This window comes from Pleurodeles waltl, chromosome 12, assembly GCF_031143425.1.
Source record: "Pleurodeles waltl isolate 20211129_DDA chromosome 12, aPleWal1.hap1.20221129, whole genome shotgun sequence".
NCBI lineage: Eukaryota > Metazoa > Chordata > Amphibia > Caudata > Salamandridae > Pleurodeles > Pleurodeles waltl.
The window spans coordinates 562387215-562407293 of NC_090451.1; the positions used below are offsets into that span (position 1 = coordinate 562387215).

At 44.5% G+C, this 20079-nt stretch overlaps 1 protein-coding gene across 4 annotated transcripts in view; it reads left to right on the plus strand.

The window, feature by feature from the left end:
* TPPP3 (tubulin polymerization promoting protein family member 3) overlaps positions 1 to 15963 on the plus strand; it is a 175980-nt gene extending 160017 nt beyond the window's left edge. For all 4 annotated transcript variants that reach the window (XM_069217666.1, XM_069217667.1, XM_069217665.1 and 1 more), the window contains exon 4: positions 13127 to 15963. In XM_069217666.1, coding sequence (XP_069073767.1) covers positions 13127 to 13315 — 189 coding nt within the window. In that variant the 3' untranslated portion in view covers positions 13316 to 15963. The remainder of the gene's footprint in view (positions 1 to 13126) is intronic.
* The last annotated feature ends 4116 nt before the right edge of the window (positions 15964 to 20079 follow it).

The following is a 20079-nucleotide window of genomic DNA, read 5'->3' on the forward strand; positions in this document are numbered from 1 at the left end:
CTAGGTTGCAGGTGTGGTTAGTCGGAGAAGGTGGTGTGTTAAGCAATGTGGGCCACCAGGAGTCCTCCGAGGCTGAGATGGAGTTTCCGAAGATGATGAGCTCGGTCTTGTACGAGTTGAGCTTGAGGTAGCTCTCCCTCATCCAGGCGGCGACAGCTTTCATCTCGGTGTGAAAGTTCTTCTTGGCTTTGTCTAGGTCTTCAGTGAGGGATATGATGAGTTGTGTGTCATCGGCATATGACATGATGTTCATTTCGTGGTCTCTGATGATGGCTGCCAGCGGGGCCATGTATATGTTGAAGAGCGTTGGACTCAGGGAGGATCCCTGTGGGACTCCGCAACTGACTTCTGTTTGTTTGGATATGAAGGGTGGGAGCCTGACCCTCTGAGTTCTTCCGGTGAGGAAGGAGTGGATCCATTGCAAGGCTTTTCTGCGGATTCTTGCGTCATGGAGTCTGGTGCATAAGGTGCTGTGGGAGACCATGTCAAAGGCTGCTAATAGGTCAATGAGTATGAGTGCTGCGTTGTGTCGGCAGTCGAAGAGTGTGCAGATGTCATCGGTGGCTGCAAGAAGAGCTGTCTCTGTGCTGTGGTTGCTGTGGAATCCAGACGGAGAAGTATCCAGAAAGTTGTTGTCCTTGAGGAATTGTCGCAGCTGCAGGCTTATGTCTTTTTGCACAAATTTGGCAGGGTAGGGTAGCAGCGAGATGGGTCGGACGTTCTTGAGCTCTGATGCGTCGGCTGGAGTTTTCTTCAGGAGGGGTCCGATTTCGGCCTGTTTCCAATCTTCAGGGAAGGTACCTGTTGTGATGGAGCAGTTCAGTGTCTTGCAGAGTTCGGGGGCAATGGATACATTGGCTCTGTTGTAGATGTGGTGAGGACAGGGGTCTGTTGGAGCTACAGAGTGAATCCTGTTCATGATGATTTCAGTCTGTGGTGAGTGTGGACCAGCTGTGGATGATATGGGTGGGTTCTGGGGTGCTGGGTCTGTCATGGGTTCTGACGCTGGGTGGGTTCTGCAGGAGCAAGTTGTCATAGATGTTTTTAATCTTGCAGTGGAAGAAAGTGGCCAGTTTGTCGCAGAGGTCTTGCAACGGGGGGATGTTGGTGGCTTCGGAGGGAGGATTGGTGAATTTGTTGATTACTGTGAATAGTTCTCTTCTTGTTATGCGGAGAGGTGTTGTTTCGTTCACAGAGTGCAGCTTGTTTGCGTTCTTGATGCGTTGGTGATGGGCGGCAATGGTGGCTCTGAAACAGGCAAAGTCTTTGCTGGTTTCTGTTTCTCCAATTTTTGTCTAGGTACCTGCAGGTGCGTTTCGATTCTTGGAGTTTGGGGGAGAACCAGCTCGCTTTTTTGGGACGCGCTTGACCAAGTTGATCGAGGGGAGCTAAGGAGTTCGCACATTCAGTGATCCAGGAGTTGAGGTTGCGTGATGCGGCGTTTGCGGCGCCGGTGAGGTTGATTTGGTGAGGGTCGTAGTGAGTTGCTCTTTGGTGATTCCATTCGATTTCCTGTGGGGAATACCACTTTTAGTATTTGCAGGAGTAAAAACAGGTTTAGCTGCCCTTGTGGTTGATAAAACACCATCTTTTCTCAATTATATCTATAGTCAGAATGCTCACCACAGTCCTCAAAGATCTGAATAATCGCCGGGATCGTGGTTGCAGGATCGGAAATATACAGGATATCATCCACATAAAACAATATTTTCTCCTCCTCTTCATCGGCGCAAGATAATTTAAATCCTTTAACCCTGGTGTGTGCTCTCAAAGTACATGCCAGGACTCTGTGGTAAGCATGAATAAAAGCAGGGACAGGGATATCCCTGTAGGGTACCCCTTCCAATCGGGAACTCAGATGACACCATCCCGTTCACTCTCACTGCTGCATCTAGTGCCTGTTACAACACCGCCACCCATTTCCTGTAATTAAGGCCTAAACCAAACTTGCATAACATATGCTCAAGAAAGAGCCAGTGTACCGTGTTGAATAGCTTCTCTGCATCCAATGAGGGAAAGACATGAGAAACCTACCAGCCCCTTACCTCAGCCAACCAGTAATGTGTATGCCACTATTAAAGCTGTGTTGATCTTCCAGGCATGAAGCCCGAATGGTCTCTTGTGTATCAAAGGTGTAATGATTTGCAAAAGCCTTGTAGCTAAGATTGTGGATAGAATTTTGCCTTCAATATTTAGTAATTAGATTGGCGGTAAGACTTGCACTGCTCTTTGGGTTTACTGTCTTTGAGTATAACAGTGATGGTGGCTTGTCAGAGATCCAGAGGTAAAGCCCCCTGGTCCCCCACCTCCCTAAACAGGTTCAACAAATGAAGCCCCAAGAGTCCATTGAAACGTTTGTAAAATTCAGCCGGAATGACATTGGGCCCCGGATATTTGCCTATCCTCAGTTTTACGATGGCCGTATGAACCTCGCTCAATGTGATGTGTCTCTCAAGGGCCTCACAGGATTGTACATCCTACGCTGGAGTCGGGACCGTGGCCAAACACTGTTCAATGCTGGCAGGATCCTGTAGGGATTGAGCCCTACAGAATGACTTATAATAGCAGGCAAAATCCTCTGCTCTGTGCTCATCTGTTCTACAAGACTCCCCAGCCTGCTGTACAATGTTCCTCACCCACGATACCTCATTTTCCCTTCTACTCATCTATGCTAGGAGCTTGCCCGCTTTATCCCGTATTTTGTACAGGTGTTGCAGCGTGGCCAGCATTTGTTTCTTTGTCCCCTCCTGCGCCAGATTACAGTATACAGAACAATGATCTGTCTGAGAGTGAGGGGGGTTTTGACGGACCCTGGAGCACTTTCCAACTGTGAGATCTGGTTCTCAAGATCCTCAAGTACTACAACTTATCTTGTTTTCTTCTTTGTAATCAGGTTATGTGCCCTTTTGTGAAACACGGTTTTGTAAGTCTCCCACAGTGATGTATTTGATGTGACAGATCCCTAATTTACTGCAAGATAGAGCTCAGTGTCCCCCAGAGTACCAGGGCCACCTCCTGGTCCCGTAGGTCCTGTGCATTCAGTTTCCACCCAGCTTTCCCTCGTCTCTTCCAATGACCCATCCTAAGTAGCAGGGGTGAATGATCCGACAAGCCTCTTTCCATATCCTCGACCTGTTTGATTTCACTAACCTCCCCCACAAGAGCAAACACATAATCAAGCTTAGAAAAGACCTGTGTGCCCGCAAAAAAGTCGGAGTTTCTTCTATCCACTGGGTGCTTATGCCTCCACAGATCAGACAGACCTACTGTGTTGGCAAATCAAGCAAGTGTTGTGGCCTTATGGGGTGTAACCAGGGCTCCAGATCGGTTGAGGTCTGTAGCCATGACATCAACAGGAAGTTGTCTCGAGGAGTATGGTGGTCATTCCAACCCTGGCGGTCCATGACCGCCGGGTTGGAGGACCGCGGGAGCACCGCCGACAGGCCGGCGGTGCTCCAATGGGCATTCCGACCGCGGCGGTAAAGCCGCGGTCGGACCGGCAACACTGGCGGTCTCCCGCCAGTGTACCGCCGCCCATTGGAATCCTCCAAGGCGGCGCAGCTAGCTGCGCCGCCGAGGGGATTCCGACCCCCCCTACCGCCATCCAGTTCCCGGCGGTCCGCCCGCCGGGAACCGGATGGCGGTAGGGGGGGTCGCGGGGCCCCTGGGGGTCCCTGCAGTGCCCATGCCACTGGCATGGGCACTGCAGGGGCCCCCGTAAGAGGGCCCCTAAATGTATTTCACTGTCTGCTGCGCAGACAGTGAAATACGCGACGGGTGCAACTGCACCCGTCGCACAGCTTCCACTCCGCCGGCTCGATTCCGAGCCGGCTTCATCGTGGAAGCCTCTTTCCCGCTGGGCTGGCGGGCGGCCTGAAGGCGGCCGCCCGCCAGCCCAGCGGGAATGTCAGAATTACCGCCGCGGTCTTTCGACCGCGGAACGGTAACCTGACGGCGGGACTTTGGCGGGCGGCCTCCGCCGCCCGCCAAGGTCAGAATGAGGGCCTATGTCTGTGAGCGTAGGTGCCTGTAGTCTAGGTGGTACACACACACACACACACACACACACACACTCATTAGCATCATCTAAGTTCGTCCCCAGTAGTAGGGGGGTTCTTTTTGATCAGTATAGCTACACATCTAGGGCCATATGTACAAACACTTTTTCCCATAGACACAGAATGGGGAAAAACCTTTGCTACATCTGGCCCCTAGTTCCTAAGGTATAACCCACATGAGCTAGCATAGTATAAGCGATCCTCCCCAAGAAACGGCAGTGTGTCCCCAGTAGATGAGTCTGGCTACAATCATTTTATGCATTGTGTCACTAGGCCTCACTTGACCTTGTTACCCAAGCCTCTCATGTTCCACGTCAGGACCATGAGGTCTTTACCCTCTAGGGGTTTGGGCTGTGACGTATGTCTGAGGTGCTCCACACCCTCTGCCCCGCCTCTCAATTTCCTCCTCAAATGCAAAACCACATTACTAAATTGAACTGCTCGCAAGGGGAGTATGAAAGGTCTGTAGTCCACTACTCCTTCACACACAATCCCCTACAATAACTATAAGTACATTTCAAAGGTTTACTCTCAACTCCTCTTGAGAGTTCTGGGGGTGTGAAAAAAGGTCTCCCCTTTCATCCCCTGCTCTAGCCTATGGGGCCATCTCAGATATGTCTCCCCCTAGGTCTGGGATTGGGTCGGCTGCAGAGGATGTACGTTGCACTAGCTCATGTTCCAGAGTTGCAATTGCTACAGCAGTTGGGTACGGTTCATCCGATCCAAATGTTTGTTCCCCTTCTGAGGAGCAAGGAGAGGGGTCCCCTGGAGGTCTGCTCTTTATAGTCTTTTTCAGTGCAATTCCTTGCTTCCCCTTAGTGTCGGAGATGCACCCAGCCTCCCCTCGTGCAGTGACGCAGGCAGCGGAGTCCCTCTACCGCACAGCGTCATGGTGCTGCCCCTTCTCTTCATAGGCAGTTTGTCTTTTGACTGAGCACCCTCTTCCTGGTGGGAGCGCAGGCCAGGCTGCCTGCTTCCCCGTCCAGACAGCTGCAGCACTCCTCCAGCTATGCCTTGGCCTCCTGCGGTGAGTGAATGAAGAGTGATTTTCCCTGGTAGAGGATCTTGAGCTTTGCCGGGAAAAGCAGCATATACTGCAGCTATAGTGCCTGCATCTTAGTCTGTACTGAGTCAAAGGTACAGCGCTGTTTTTAGACTTCTTGTGTGTAGTCCTGAAATACCACAATTTTTAACATTTCCATGTAAGATTTCTCATTGGCACCGGACTTCCCACAGGATCATGTCACAGTCTTGAAAATTCAAGAATCTTGCAATCACAGGCTGTGATCGGCCCCAGGCGATGGCCTCCTGCCCAGCGCTCTGTGTGCCAATTCTATTATGAAACAGGTAGAGAACTGTTTCGGGGGGTCACGTTCAGCCAACAGTCCAGGCACACCACCATTTTTGTGCCCTCGACCCTCTTAGAGAAACCCCATGAAATGTAGGTTATTGCACTGTGCATGATTTTCGACATCTTCCGGCATCCAGATCACATCTTTGTCAGTGGCCTGAACACCCTCCACATCTCCCTGGAGCAGCTGGACTATATCTTTCAGTTCAGAGATCCTGGTCTCTGTTGCATTGATCCTTTCTGCCACATTCCCTCCCGGGGGGACTAAAATGCCTAAAGCAGTTTTGCATTGTCTGGGATGGTCAGTGACTTCACCTCTGTCTACAGTGGTGGAAAGACCACCTCGGTGTAGCAGTCTATTTTCCCCTGTCTGGGGGCCCTGGTGTGTTTATCATTCCCCAACCAATCACCACCACTCAGGGGCAGAAGCCATATGCAGACCGCCCCAAAACAGGCTGCCAAGCTTGGGGTGATCACCTCCGCCTTCCCCTTCAGTGTTTTTTACAATGGTTGTCAGGTTGCACTAACACTGGCAGTCCATGTGGGTCCTCCCGCCATTCCAAGAAATGAGGCTCCACTCGGGTGTTAAGGCACATCCTGTGAATCAGTACTGCACCTCTTGTGGTCCCACAGCAGGCCCCCCCCCCGGTTTGTGGGCCATTACGGTCCCCTGGCATCACCACGCCATATGGAAGGGAAGGGAGGACAGTGTGCCGTTTGTCCCTGCTGTCTAGCCCCACCTGTACCATTCACTTGACTGTTTACATCTCCCCTGGTTTGGGAATCCATACGCGGCCTGGAAAGGGGTGAGGTATGGTGGTTGCATCTGACCGGAGCCCCCCTTCTGTGTCTCCCCAGGCAGCCCCGGATGCTGCAATTCTGCGGTATTGTTCTGTGCTGGGGCCACTGCTGAGCTGATGCCATTCCACTCTCCTACACCCGCTGGGGCCAGAGGAGACAACGGTGCACCCCCTCTGGGTGTTAGGCTGCTCCCCAGCTTGCAACATGGAGGGGGGGGAACAGGGTGACTCCCCGATCCTTAGCAACATCGGTCCAGCAGCTGCTACTGCCCTCCCGCCACTGCTCAGCCCCCACCAGAGGAAGATCTTACCTCCTGGCAGCATCCATCATGGGAGAGGCCCCAGCTGCAGCTTCCAAGGGGCCAGCTACCATGTAGCTCCCAACTCCTTAATGGGGCAGAATCTCTCCCCCTATTGCTGCCGATGTGTGCACAGGACGCCCAGGGCACATTAATACGAATAGATGGTGGTAGAGATGGCAGGGTTAAGGTAGGATTTATGTCAGGCAGCCAAAACCCGTGGAATTCACTGCTAATTGGCCATCTTGCTGCCCATGCCCCCATTCTTTTGATCATTTTTTAAAAAATGAACAGTGATCAGAAGAAAGGAGATTTTTATGGTAACATTTATTTTTGCAGGCTATAAATCATTAAATAAAGAGAATATCTCTGTATGTTACTACACATTCTGAGCGGCAGCATTTTTTTAATCTGGCATATATTAAACTGATTCTGATATCTTTTTGCACCCATTTACTAACTGCTTCGCTGCCCTCTGGTATGAACTTGTACAAGAACATAAGATTCTCTTCTCTGATGATGAATGCCCCTCATGAATAGCAGAGATCTGAATAACAAACAATCCCTTTTGAGTCTCTCTCATGCCTACTCCTACTGGCTTGTATTCAAGTGGCAAGCCTCTGTATGTGCTGAATTGCATGGATTTGATACAATTGATTATATGACAGTGGCTGTCTTCCTGGCTGCAACCCACACCCTATTACCTCACTAAAGGCCTGATTATGACCTTGGCGGATTGCATACTCCGTCACAAATGTGACAGATATCCCATCCGCCATATTACAAGATCCAATGTATCCTATGAAACTCGATAAACGGCGGGCGGGGTATAAATCATGTTTGTACCAGAGTATCCCATCCGCCACGGTCGTAATCAGGCCCTAAGTCTCATTTACAGGCCACCCCAAATTGTTTGTTGTTCTATAGGTAATATGCTTTAATGCGAATGTTACCAATTTTGATGCACTAAATGTAACGTCCTTTCTGCCTAGTACATGTTAACTGGATACAGTATTCTGTAACATATGAGTCAACCTATTAGTATTGTGGTGTAACAACACTGATTGTTTGCAAAAAGAAAAAAAAACAATAAAGTGGTTTAAAAAATACTAGCTGCTTTGTGGTGTGTATAATTTGGCACTACATGTTCCGCTTTTATTCTTCATATCTACAGCTACTCTATCTCTTTCATATGAAGGAGCAAGATAACAAAAATTTAAGGAGGTAGAGGGATTAGTAATGGTGTGACTATCTATTTTAACAAAAAATGTCTTCTGCCATATGTATAAATTATATTGCAAGTCACATTGGAGATTCATGACCTTATAAAGGAACTTGGCCTTTGGCCTCTTTATTTTATATGCTCACAGAACTCCTTGGTAACTTGCAATATCCTTATAATGTACAGCAGGGGGTACTTTATCCCTTAAATAATTTGCATGACAAGAGATCAAAGTCATATCATTGGCAATGTACAGCCAAATCAACTACATTTTTGTGAACACAGAAACGTACTTACAATATTATTAGAATCATATTACATTCTTAGACATGCAACACTGTATCATAAACAATGACCTGGCTTTAGATGCTCATATCAAAAACACTGTATTCTGGCCAGGCAAAGAACAAAGGATCCTCTTCCCACTAAATAGAAAAACAGAAAGTCTACTAGCACACCCTCTGAAAACCATAGACCACCTCCAGATCTTCCTAGATTAAACCCATTTTACTCTGAAAATAAGTCATAAAAAACATTTAAATCATAAAACTGCGTAAACCTTCTACTAAACACACATAACCAGTCATGAACAAAACAATAGACACTAGCAAACAATGGTTCATTCAATCATATTTATGATGTTCTTAGATCAGCACAAAGAGGGAAAACAATTGCATTGGGAAAACAATTGAAAGCCTCCAGTAGACTAAGCAGACTTGAATCATGTTCAAACGAGTTTCAATTTGAAGTGCATTACATACTGGGTGTCAAAAATGCATGCGCAGAATATCTTTCCAGATGACCTGTAAAAGAAAATGATAGGGCAGAATTTGAAGCCAAGCAAGACTGTATTGTGGCTAGTGTGGACATGGAGGAGGACAATGGCAGAGATGTGAATGAGTATGAGTGGGTTAAAGAATTAGCCAACAACAATGTACTATGTGAAGTAAAGCAGTTAGTTAAACATGAATGATCTAGGGAAAACTCCTTTAGCATTTCCATTCACCACTTTTGTAAAATCAAAGATGAAATATCAGTTGAGTTGGTTTGCACTGCAGAATGTTCTGATTTATACCCCGGACTAAGTTAAGATGTGGTGTTTTTGTACAGGCTCATTATAGTTATATGGGGTGTAAGTTGACAAAACATAGGCTAAGACAAGGCTTCTTCTGGCTGGTCACGATAATTATGTTGAGTTATTTGTTCGGTCTTTTCATATCTGCAGTATGACTGATAAGGTTATGCAGGCACATGAGGCACCACTTGAAACTTTTGATAAGCTAATTTCTGCATGACACATATTTGGAATGGACTTCATGAAACTGTTCAACAAACCTGACAAAGAGTATTGGTACATTATTTCTGTTACTGATTACTTTTTTAATGGTTTGTGTGGAGTGTTGCAGAGGAGCCAACCGCCAATAAAGTTGTGGAATTCTTAAAAGGTGTGTTTCACGTCATCTACTGTGAAAAGTTTTCCGAGTGCCACTGGCTTTAAACATAAAATAATGTTATTATACTATCCATAAGCTAATTAGCAGGCAGAAAGAAATACTTTTTTTTTTTTTTTATTGTGTATAAATGGGTATTAGCTAATAATTATGAGTTGCATGAGGCTTTACAGTCTATGATGTGGGCACACAAGACAACACATTATTCTGTAACTTACAAGAAACTGTTTTTTTTCCTTTCATGGGGGAGATTGCCTGCTTCCATACTTTGCCCAGCATTGATTCCCTTGTGGTATGAACAAAACAAGAGGGATAGATGTATCAAGAAGATCAGAAGATCTGTCTCCAGCTACATCAACAGTAGTCAAAACAGATGTCACGATTCACATAAGAGCTGTGTCGACCCAACTTCAAGTTATGTTACATAACTGAAATTCATAATCCTCACTATACCTAAAAAGAATCTGAGTTTATAGGCCTCTTCTGTGAAATGAAAATGTGGAAGAATTCTGTGTGTATACATAATGGCATGTAGTGGAACTTTGACAGAATGGCAAGGCTCCAACTGAGGGAATTACAAAGGGGAAGGAAGATGATGATAATGTTTCGTATGATTCTGTTGAGGATAAATGTACACAGACTGCTTCAGCAAGGAATGTGAACTTCAAGTGTGTGCTTGTCTTTGATGTTGGACACTGGCCTGTAATAGTGTCCATTTTGACACTGTAAATTGACAACTGGTACTGAGTTACTGGTCTCTCCTACAATGACTAAATGTTCCCGAACTACCACTTATGGTAATAGAAAGGTAGTCATACCCAAGAGACTATAAGAGTATGTTCTGGACTAACACAGCTGCTGTCCTTTTATTCCATGATTTTACAGTAGGTAGTTGAACTTATATATGCTTACTTGTACTTTTTTTTTCTTTCTCATTATTTGTTGTTTTGTAAAGAAGGATTATGTGTAGTGATGTCACAGTGCCTTGGCCAACCATCTTCACTTGCTGTTGTGAGTTAACACCTAATATACTTAAATATACATACATACCTGTATGTGATGATTGTGGCTGTTGGAATTCATCTCTCTCTGCCACACTGTATTCATCCTCCAGTCGTCATGTCCAAGGCTATAAATGGTGTGGGTCCCTCAGGGTCTCAGACTTGGTAATGATGTTGCGTCAGAATCTTCATAAGTAAACTTACAAGGGGACGTGATGAGGTCGATGAATCTTTTGACCTAAACGTTTGGGGTGTTCCCACCACATAAGCCCTGAATCATTACAAATCAATAGTCAATAAACATTTACCAACAATAATCAATAACATTAGTAATCAACAGGAGTCAGTAATTTACACACCATGACCTTCCAGTCATGAATAACCACACTACTTGAATTAAAAGTTAGAATATGTATTTCCCTATATTAATGATGCTAGTATCACATAGGTTAATCTCAAAATCAAATGATACACATAAAGAAACAATACTGGTTGTCCGAAAGGTCTAAAGAAACACAATCTATTCAAAGCTTGAATTACAACACATTCCGCTATTATGGTGAAAAATAATAACAAGAGTATTTGCGAGAGAGCTATTTTATACATTTAGGGCCATATGTACGAACACTTTTTCCCATAGACACAGAATGGGTAAAATCCTTTGCTACATCTGGCCCTTAGTGTCAGCAAAGAAAAGATTCCACCTATTAATCCGTCTAGTAGGTTGATTGGTGAACTCCTCAACTAACCTCAGATTAGCATTAGCATGTCGAGCTTCATGCAAAACAATTTAGTCAACACAAATTTTGAAAAGTCTCTAACTATGGCTCTGTCAAGTATTATGGTTGGTACCTAGGAGGAAAAGCAAATAGAAAATACAGTCAGCATTATCTCATATTATCTATCCTCAGAATAGATCAGCAAGCAGAGCCAGTCTTCGTCTTCAGGACATCAGCTTGGTCAGCAAGATCTCAGGCAAAGTTCAGAAAGGCAAAACCTTTAGCATTAAAGTAAAGCAAAGTCTCTTTTCAAGATGCAAATAAAATACTGGCCTTTCGCCAAGCAAGGAATGGGGCAAAATAAGCTGTCTCTGCTCTGTGCCGTGCAGGTATATCAAAGTCCACTAAACTATCTCCCAAAACCCTACTGGTCCAAAGATCGCCTGTTAATACTTCTATCCAATAATAATACGCATCCGCTTAGTGATTTCTAATATTTCACAGTTCACATGTTAAAGACTGGTCCAGTCTGCGATGACCTCATCGTCCAGCTCGTCAGGTAACAATATTGTTGCATTTCCTACTCCAGTCAGTGTCTCTATTGTTTTCTCCTGAGAAAGTTAGTCCAGCACATGTTACAATCACACTGTTGCATTCAACAGGAACATTATCTTTTAGTAAGCAGTTCTCATGAGAAAGTCTGCAGTCACGAGCACATTACTTCATAGCAATAAGATTTCACAGTTTAATTATTTTCCAGTAAGCAATTTATTAAACGTTAGGAAATGCAGTTCATCAGGAGATCAGACAACTAGGCCAAGACTTGTTAAGTTAAAGCTTTCAATTAATAAAGTCAACATTTAATTTATAACCCTAAATATGCTGTATTACAAAATTTATAAAATAAAATGCTCAATATTTAATAACTAATAAGCATATTAGTCACTCTTCCGGTATATTGGTAGCCACTTCTCGTGAGCACATTTCAAATGCAGGCAATATTTTTCTATGTTAAATATATTTTCTGTGCAATTTCATCACATTGTATACATTAATATTTCATTAATAATTCTGCAGTAGTAATTAAATATAGAAACTGAAACAGGTCCCTATTGGGTCCTTTATAATAATGTCCTCAACTTTAATGAAAAAACACTGATCGTTTTTTGATCAATGAATGTTAAAAATGATAAAATAATCCATGTCCGCCATTTAGTTCCTACTTCTATTTCACACATTTTACTTTCTCTTGCATTCCCTAATTGCATTACTCTTGTATCCTGCATACTCTGAGCTAAGTCGCCTCCAGGTTCATTACGGGCCACAATTGAGAGCTCTGGAGTTCCTGCTGAAGGCAGTGCGAGTTTCTCACAGTGCCTGACAGTGGGTCTGAAAGGTGTTCAGAATTCATGGTCGTCCAGTCCCTGGCCTTCTGTAGAGTGCACAGAGCAGGGGTCATGTATTCCAGTTGCAATCGTGATTCTGTGTGTGAAAGATCTACACAGTTTACAAAAGAGTATTGATAATGCAAATGCAAAAGAAAATGCAGTGCTTACAGGTGAGTGTGTGCGTTATGTGTTCTGGGGTAGTGAAAGGAGGTGCGATGAAATGCATTCAGGAGACAGTGAAAAGATAGTGCTAAAGAGTAAAGAGATGACATTAAAGATTTGAGGATAGATGAGATGTGGAGAAAAAAGGGCCTACATGTCTAACATATAGTGAACATAACGGGAGTGACCGAGATACAATGAAGACCGCCACTTCTTCCACAGGCCTCACTAGTTTTTAATTCACAGTTTCATAATTTAAGAATTGAAACATTTTCAGTATTATTATTTACAACCAAGTCATTGTTCCTCTTTTATCCTAAACAGCTAACAACCATTGACAAAGCCAATAGCCTTGGCTGGTTTTAGGTGTATGTCAGATGTTGCGTTACAAATCTGGAGACAATAACAGAAAGCTCAGAGAGGGACCAAAATACCGGTTGCATGGCACACTATGGGAACCAGAGGGATGTAGTTTGTGTTTTGGTCATTCAAATAATTACACAGGCCATGTCTCTCTTAGAGATCATCTACACTTTTTTTCAGCTCACTTAAAGCCATAATCATGACATTATCGCAAATGCACTGTTTTCGCTTAGGTATGCGTTTGCAGAGTCATGACTAAAAAGATAGAAGTCTTGCATTTTTTCTCATTTGTGTTTGTTTGCCTCTCCACAGAAAGCCACCAGCGCAAAGACAGTGGAGCGCTTGACGGATACCACCAAGTACACTGGCTCGCACAAGGAGCGCTTTGATGAGAGTGGCAAGGGGAAAGGCAAGAGTGGGCGTGAGACAATGGTGGAGAACACTGGCTACGTGGGGGCCTACAAGAACGCTGGAACCTACGATGCCAAAGTCAAGAAATAGACATTTCGGGCAGCATCAGTATGAACCCACAGCCCTGATAACTTCAAAAGGGACCCCAACACTCCCTGCAGAATCCTATCAGTTCCCGGACACTATCTGTTTCATATCGCATTGTAAAATCAAGCAGTACTAACAGTGACTTGGATGTCTGGGCTTTAACTAGGGACCTTCTGGCTTTCTTATTGTAATTTCCCAGCTGTCTTTGTTTCTGTATAGGAACTCTCTTCCCTTTGAAGCAGGAGTAGTTTTAGGGCTATAGTCTTCCGTTCAATCTCTTATGATTATGAGAGGACTGCTGACGCTAATGATGTGAAAACTGTCTGTGATGCTTTACCAAAGGTGCTTAGTTTTGCAAGGAGAAAGTTAGACACCCTCGCATTCTCCACCCCTAAAATGATTGTCTGTGAATGACAATGTAAGCATTTTGGTAGCATGTGTACACTCCGGTCCCTTCTCAGCAGAAGGCTCTGTGGTGTAACACTCAACTCACCAGTATCACTCCTTGTGATAGCAGACAGTTCTTAATTGCTCGTTTAAATTCTTACCAAAGACCGAGAGCTGTTTGATCTGCCATGTCAGGGTGCATAGTGACATGTATGGAACAATATAACATTTGCAATATAAACTGTGGTATAGCCATCACCAAAAAATAATTAAGCCTCAGCAAAGAGACCAAAGATATAAGGGACATGAATCTGAAATCTCCTATAATATACTTTGCTCGTGTTTTTGAGTCACTAGGTCAAGAGAGCACACAGAGGGGCATATATGCAAGCCCCTGGTGCCTCCTTGCACCGCCCTAGCGTAATTTTTTTTATTTTTTATGCTAAGGCGGCATCAAAGAGACCTTTCCCCGCGCCAGATTTACAGAGTGGAAAGCATTCAGCCACCTTGTAACCCCTTGTGCCACATCATGCCTGTGCCAGGCATAATGTATGCAAGGAAGGCATTCCCCTGTGACAACGCCCAGAAAAATGGCGCAGTGAAATTTTCAAGATTTCACTGCACCATTTTCCCTGTCATTTGTAATGCCTGCCTTGGGCAGGCGTTAAAGTGACGCTCCCATTGTTTCCAGTGAGCCTCCCCATGCATTGCTGGACTAGCACCATAATTTTGGCGCTAGTTGACCAATTCGCCACAATAGCACCAAAAGCTTTGACGCTATTGTGCTAACATGCTCTATGGTGTGCCGTATGGTAAATACAGCGCTGCCATGGTGATGTTAGGGGGGCGCAGGCGGGCCAAGAAAACTGGCCCAGCATAGCTGATGCGCCACTTTCTTGTAAATATGCCCCAGAGTGTGCTATTGTACATAATTGTCTGTACTGTTGGCAAATTTGGCGCATCCATATAAGACTTTTAAATTAAGCCTGGGGTACTTATATTAGCCTGTATTGATAAACACCCTTCTCTAATTGTTGCTCCCCTCCTCTCATCCTGTCGTCAAACCTAGGGGCAGATTTAAGAAAAGTGGCGCTGCACCTAGTGCAGCGCCCCTTTCTTTGCACCCCTTAGCTTCCCCTACCGCCACCATGTGTTCACCGTATTTAAAATATGGCGCAGGGTATGGGGTAATAGCATCTTTTTACGCTATTGATGTACTCTGCACGAGCAGCGCCAACATTTCTGTGCTACTCCTGCAAACTACAGAGGGGCATATTATACATAATGGAAGCCCCCCTTTAACGCCTGCTCTGAGCTTGCATTAAAAGTGATGAAAAAAATTATGCAAGGAAAACACTTCGGTTTTCTTGCGCCATTTTTCCAGCCCCCCTAATGGGAGAAGGCCCCCTTTGCATACCTTACGCCTGGAGCAGGCATAATGTGGTGCAAGGGTATACAAAGGGCGCAATGCATGCATTGCGCCAATTTGTAAATATGGCATTGGGAAAATGCCACATTAGCGCCACCTTAGCGTAAAAAAAATGATGGCGCTAAGGTGGCGCTCGGGGCTCTTAAATCTGTCCCCAAATACATTCTCCCCTCCCAAACATGTAGCTGAGCATCCAAACAGGAGAAATTTGCCACACAACCTTTACCCTTTAAGCACGAAACGTGGGGTCTTCTCAAGATTGGCTGTGCAAGCTCCATGCAGAGTCTAGCACCAGTTTTCTTCACCTGCAGTGCAAAAAGCGAATTCATTTAACCCTTTATTTCTCTGAGTTACTGGTTTATTTTCAGGTAGCACAGCTCAGGCGCAGAAAGAGGCAAACCTTGCTCAATGTTTCTGCACCGTACTCGCTGAAATTAAAGTCCTATCTAAGAGAAATTATGTGTTAAAGGAATTCACCCAACGCACTGCAGGCAAAATAAAAAACAAAATGCTCCCCCTTGTGAGAGCCAGCAAAGCAGGTACATCGCGATAGAGCCTCAAGTGTCACAGATGTTATTCACCTCATGGAGTACATCCAATGGTTACAGCTAGATTTGTGAAGTCTGAGGTGGACGGGCCCGAAAGCAAACACGTTAGGGGTCTCTCCGACCCTCACTGAGGGTCACTCAGTAACTGCGCAATAAGAATGACCTAATGCTGTTTCTGCAGGCAAATAGTAGCAGTGCTAATTGTTAATAAAATGAATGACGCTTCTTATATGTATGTCAATGGTGAAACTGTAGCTAACAATAAATGTATTTAAAAAAAAAAAGTGGTACAGTCTTTTCAACACCAGCCAGGCCATCCCGTTCTCTTGTAGTTTAATGAGTATAGGATGCCATTCTGTTGTGTGTAGGTTTGATTACACAAGGACGGCAGACATAGAACAGGCATTGGCATAGCCAGTAGGTCTCGCTTTTGGGACCTTATAAGTGCTTAACCATGCAGCACATTATCCCGGGTGCTGTGATGCCAGGGATTGAAGAGCTATACAATTGCTACACACAACGCAAAACAATGCCACTGGTCATCGAGGAAGGATATGGCATAACATTTAGAGCTGCAGACTTTGGAACTGGAAAGCAGGGTTTGACTCTCGGCATCAGCAGTTTAAAAAAAAACTATAAAACTTAAGTTTCATTTCAAGGAGTAGTTTATTGAAAAAGAACAATAAACTAAAACATTAAGCATGGCACCGAGCCGGGTGGGCTCCGAAAGTGTATCAGGAATTAAGGTTTGTTTACACATGCATACACAGCGACATAATGGTTGTCAACTTGCGTCAGCTGAGCGTTTTTTGTGGACACAAGCAAAGTGCCCCAAAACAAACCATTGCAGATAGAGCAGAACAAGAGCAGGAAATTAACAAACAAGTTACAGTCATGGTCATCTGGCTGGAATCGCTAGCGTACATGTCAAAGTTGTGTTTTTATAATAAAACAGCTGATGTTCCAAGAAAGGATCCCCACATAAGAGTGTGTATCTTTCTGTGAACATTGGAGACTAAGCATGCCACTTTTTCTGGCAACCTATCTTACTGCAGCCTTGAGAGGAAAGCACAGAGTGAAGAAAATGTATTTTTTAGGAACGCAGTGCTGACCTAGGCTAAGAACAGCTAGGTAGAGAAAATAAAACAAGACCGCAAAAGTAGCTGTTGTTAAAATAATATAACAGAACTAGAATAAAACATATCTAGGTTAAAGTGCACAGCAGCAGGCCTAGTTTGTTAAAATAACACGTATAAAACTATAGCTCAAATGGCTACACAACCCTCTCCCCTTGCCCCCCCCCGTGTGAACAAAACCAGAACCAACAGCCTTAAAGAAATTAATGATTCTAGTAGTACTGGACGCATTAAATATCCGTCCCACTAGCTCACCAAAGTGTCTCAGAAAGTTAGTACTTAAAAGGGACTGTATCTCTGCCGATGACCTCGCAACTTGAAGTGCATAGGTCTCACATACAGATGTAAGTGCCACATGTTTTTGAAACAATAAATCCTTGAGTCTGCTCAACTTGTCAAAATTCACATTTGAAGTAGCGATATGGAGCCAATCTCAGCTACTTTCCTCTTTTGTGTAGGAGGAAAAATTACATTCCCACAGCACGTAACAATTTTGGAGACAGAAATGACAAACTATTCCGGCTTGCGTCCCACAACAGCTCTCACTATTGAGGAGGAGAACATAGCTGCCATTCGAGAGCACCTGGAACGCAGGTCTAATCAAGGGGACTGGGACTCCCTTCAGATAACAAGCCAAGTTCGCTGCTGAAGCGTTACACACCCTGTACAAGGACAGCTGTTTACAAATCATCGAATGGCTGACAGAAGTCTTGCATTCGCTATAGCTAAGAAAGGCCTCTTTCATGCCACTGAAGCTGTACAAGAAGGGTAGCTCCCACACCGCACGGATGTAACTATCTCCTAGTCTTTCATATCTGCCCACTGGAATGTGTTCTAAGCAGGATGTGAATTGAAGTGTTGAAATAGTAAGATTGATTACCCTGTGTATTAACCACTCAGCAGATGGTATATCAGCCATAGTAAAAGGCAACTTTTCTACTTTCTCAATGTTTAACATGACATAAGTTGCTTCTTTTTTAGCCATTAATTGTTGTTGGAAAATATGTCCCTTGCGCTAAAGTGTTGCCAGGGAACGCGACCTGCCTTCGGTGTTTGTAGTGTCCAACCTAACTGCATAGTGGACCTTAGTTAACAAACAAGTCAAAGCAAAAGAAAAAAGTAGTGCACCTGTCGCGTAGGTTCTCATTATCCTCATGAGTCCACTGGATTTGGATGGCAGAATCACTTGTACTGGGAGACTGGGTCTGAACCTGCTCAAGCGGACGCCTGTCGGCCTAATCCAGCTTTTGTTCTGGTTAACTAGCAGTGCCTCATCTCCACCCAAGAGCAGGGATGTTTGGGCGACCAGGCGCATGACACAAATGACTCCTCAGGGAAATCGCAGTCACTCAGATCTCATCAGTTTCTCTCAGTTACATTAGTCTCACATACGCAAGGACAATCAGAGGCAGAGTAGAGTTCCATAAGGTTTTATTGAAGTAACTGCATCTTAGATAATAAAGCATGAATTGCAACAACTAGGACGATGACGCACAATAGGATTAAGATTGTGACAAGGAGCGTAAAACACAAAAATGACGCTACCATGTTGTCACTACAGTTTTTAAGAAGAGTTCCTACCTAGGCTATGTTAGAGCACAGCATGTTAGGCTCTAATTCTGCCCTTCAGGTTCCCCATGGGGAGACATCATCCCTCATACCTTAGCCGGACAACAGGCCTCTTGCTCATCAGCATACAGTCATGGTCATCTGGCTGGAATCTCTAGCGTACATGTCAAAGTCGTGTTTTTATAATAAAACAGCTGATGTTCCAAGAAAGGATCCCCACATAAGAGTGTGTATGTTTCTGTGAACATTGGAGACTAAGCATGCCACTTTTTTCTGGCAACCTATCTTACTGCAGCCTTGAGAGGAAAGCACAGAGTGAAGAAAATGTCTTTTTTAGGAACGCAGTGCTGACCTAGGCTAAGAACAGCTAGATAGAGAAAATAAAACAAGACCACAAAAGTAGCTGTTGTTAAAATAATATAACAGAACTAGAATAAAACATATCTAGGTTAAAGTGCACAGCAGCAGGCCTAGTTTGTTAAAATAACACGTATAAAACTATAGCTAAAATGGCTACACAACCCTCTCCCCTTGCCGGTTCAAAAGTGGTTCAAAACCTAATTACATATATAGACGCCACTAAAATTAATCCTAAGGTATATATATGGGAATCTCAATAACGACAAGTTAAAAGACACTTGAGCATGTATTAAAAGGACAATTTAAAATATTAATTGTGGTGTCAGGAAAAGCATATTTTCAAAAGTCAAAGTCATTTGTCAAATTGCCAATCGAATCTGGGACAACTGAAGACAGGAAATCTTTCACTTTGGCAGCTGGAAAAGTAGGAAGTTCATCGACAAGGAAAACCAAGGCACATTTGTGTTCTAAAGCCTGAGCTCCAGCCAAGACAGCAGCATTCCGTGGTCTGCCCAACAGTGAGTTTGAAGCTGCAAGATGCACAAAGGACAACTCATAAACAGCTTCCCGTAGCCAACGCACCCTCAATACGCATTTCTGGTAATGAGCCCTCAGCGAGAACATCAACAGATCAGCATCCAATGAAAGGAAGCGCTGCGTAGAAAGAAAAACTTTCAGTGCACATTCAAAAGAGCATCAGAGGCACCGAAACACGGGCTGCACACAATGCAAAACCGGTCTAAATAACAGAGACCAGTCACACTCCAATTGCTCCAGGAGTGATGCTCCAAAGTACTCCATCATGCGTTCACGACACAGCTGCGCTGGTGGAAGCGCTTTCAGTCCTCCTTGTTGGAACGGGACATCCATTGCGCAGAAAAGGAAGCAATAGCAAGATGTCACCTATTATCGCCAAAGTTATTGGAAAACCTCAGAAAATACTGGAGAATATGGAGTGGATGGCTGAAGGTATTAAGCCAAATATAGAGGAGGTGTGAACGAAACCAGAACCAACAGCCTTAAAGAAATTAATGATTCTAGTAGTACTGGACGCATTAAGGGCCGTATTTATACTCCGTTTGCGCCGAATTTGCGTCGTTTTTTTCGACGCAAATTCGACGCTAAACTAACGCCAACTAACGCCATATTTATACTATGGCGTTAGAGGCGAATAGCGCCAAAGTTCCCGGAATGTGCGTCATTTTTTAGCGTGAACCCCTTCCTTGCGTTAATGATATGCAAGGGAGGCGTTCCCGTCTAAAAAATGACTCCCAGGCCTTTACGTGGTATTTATACTCCCGGGCAAAAGAGACGCCCGGGAGTGGGCGTGGCTAAAAA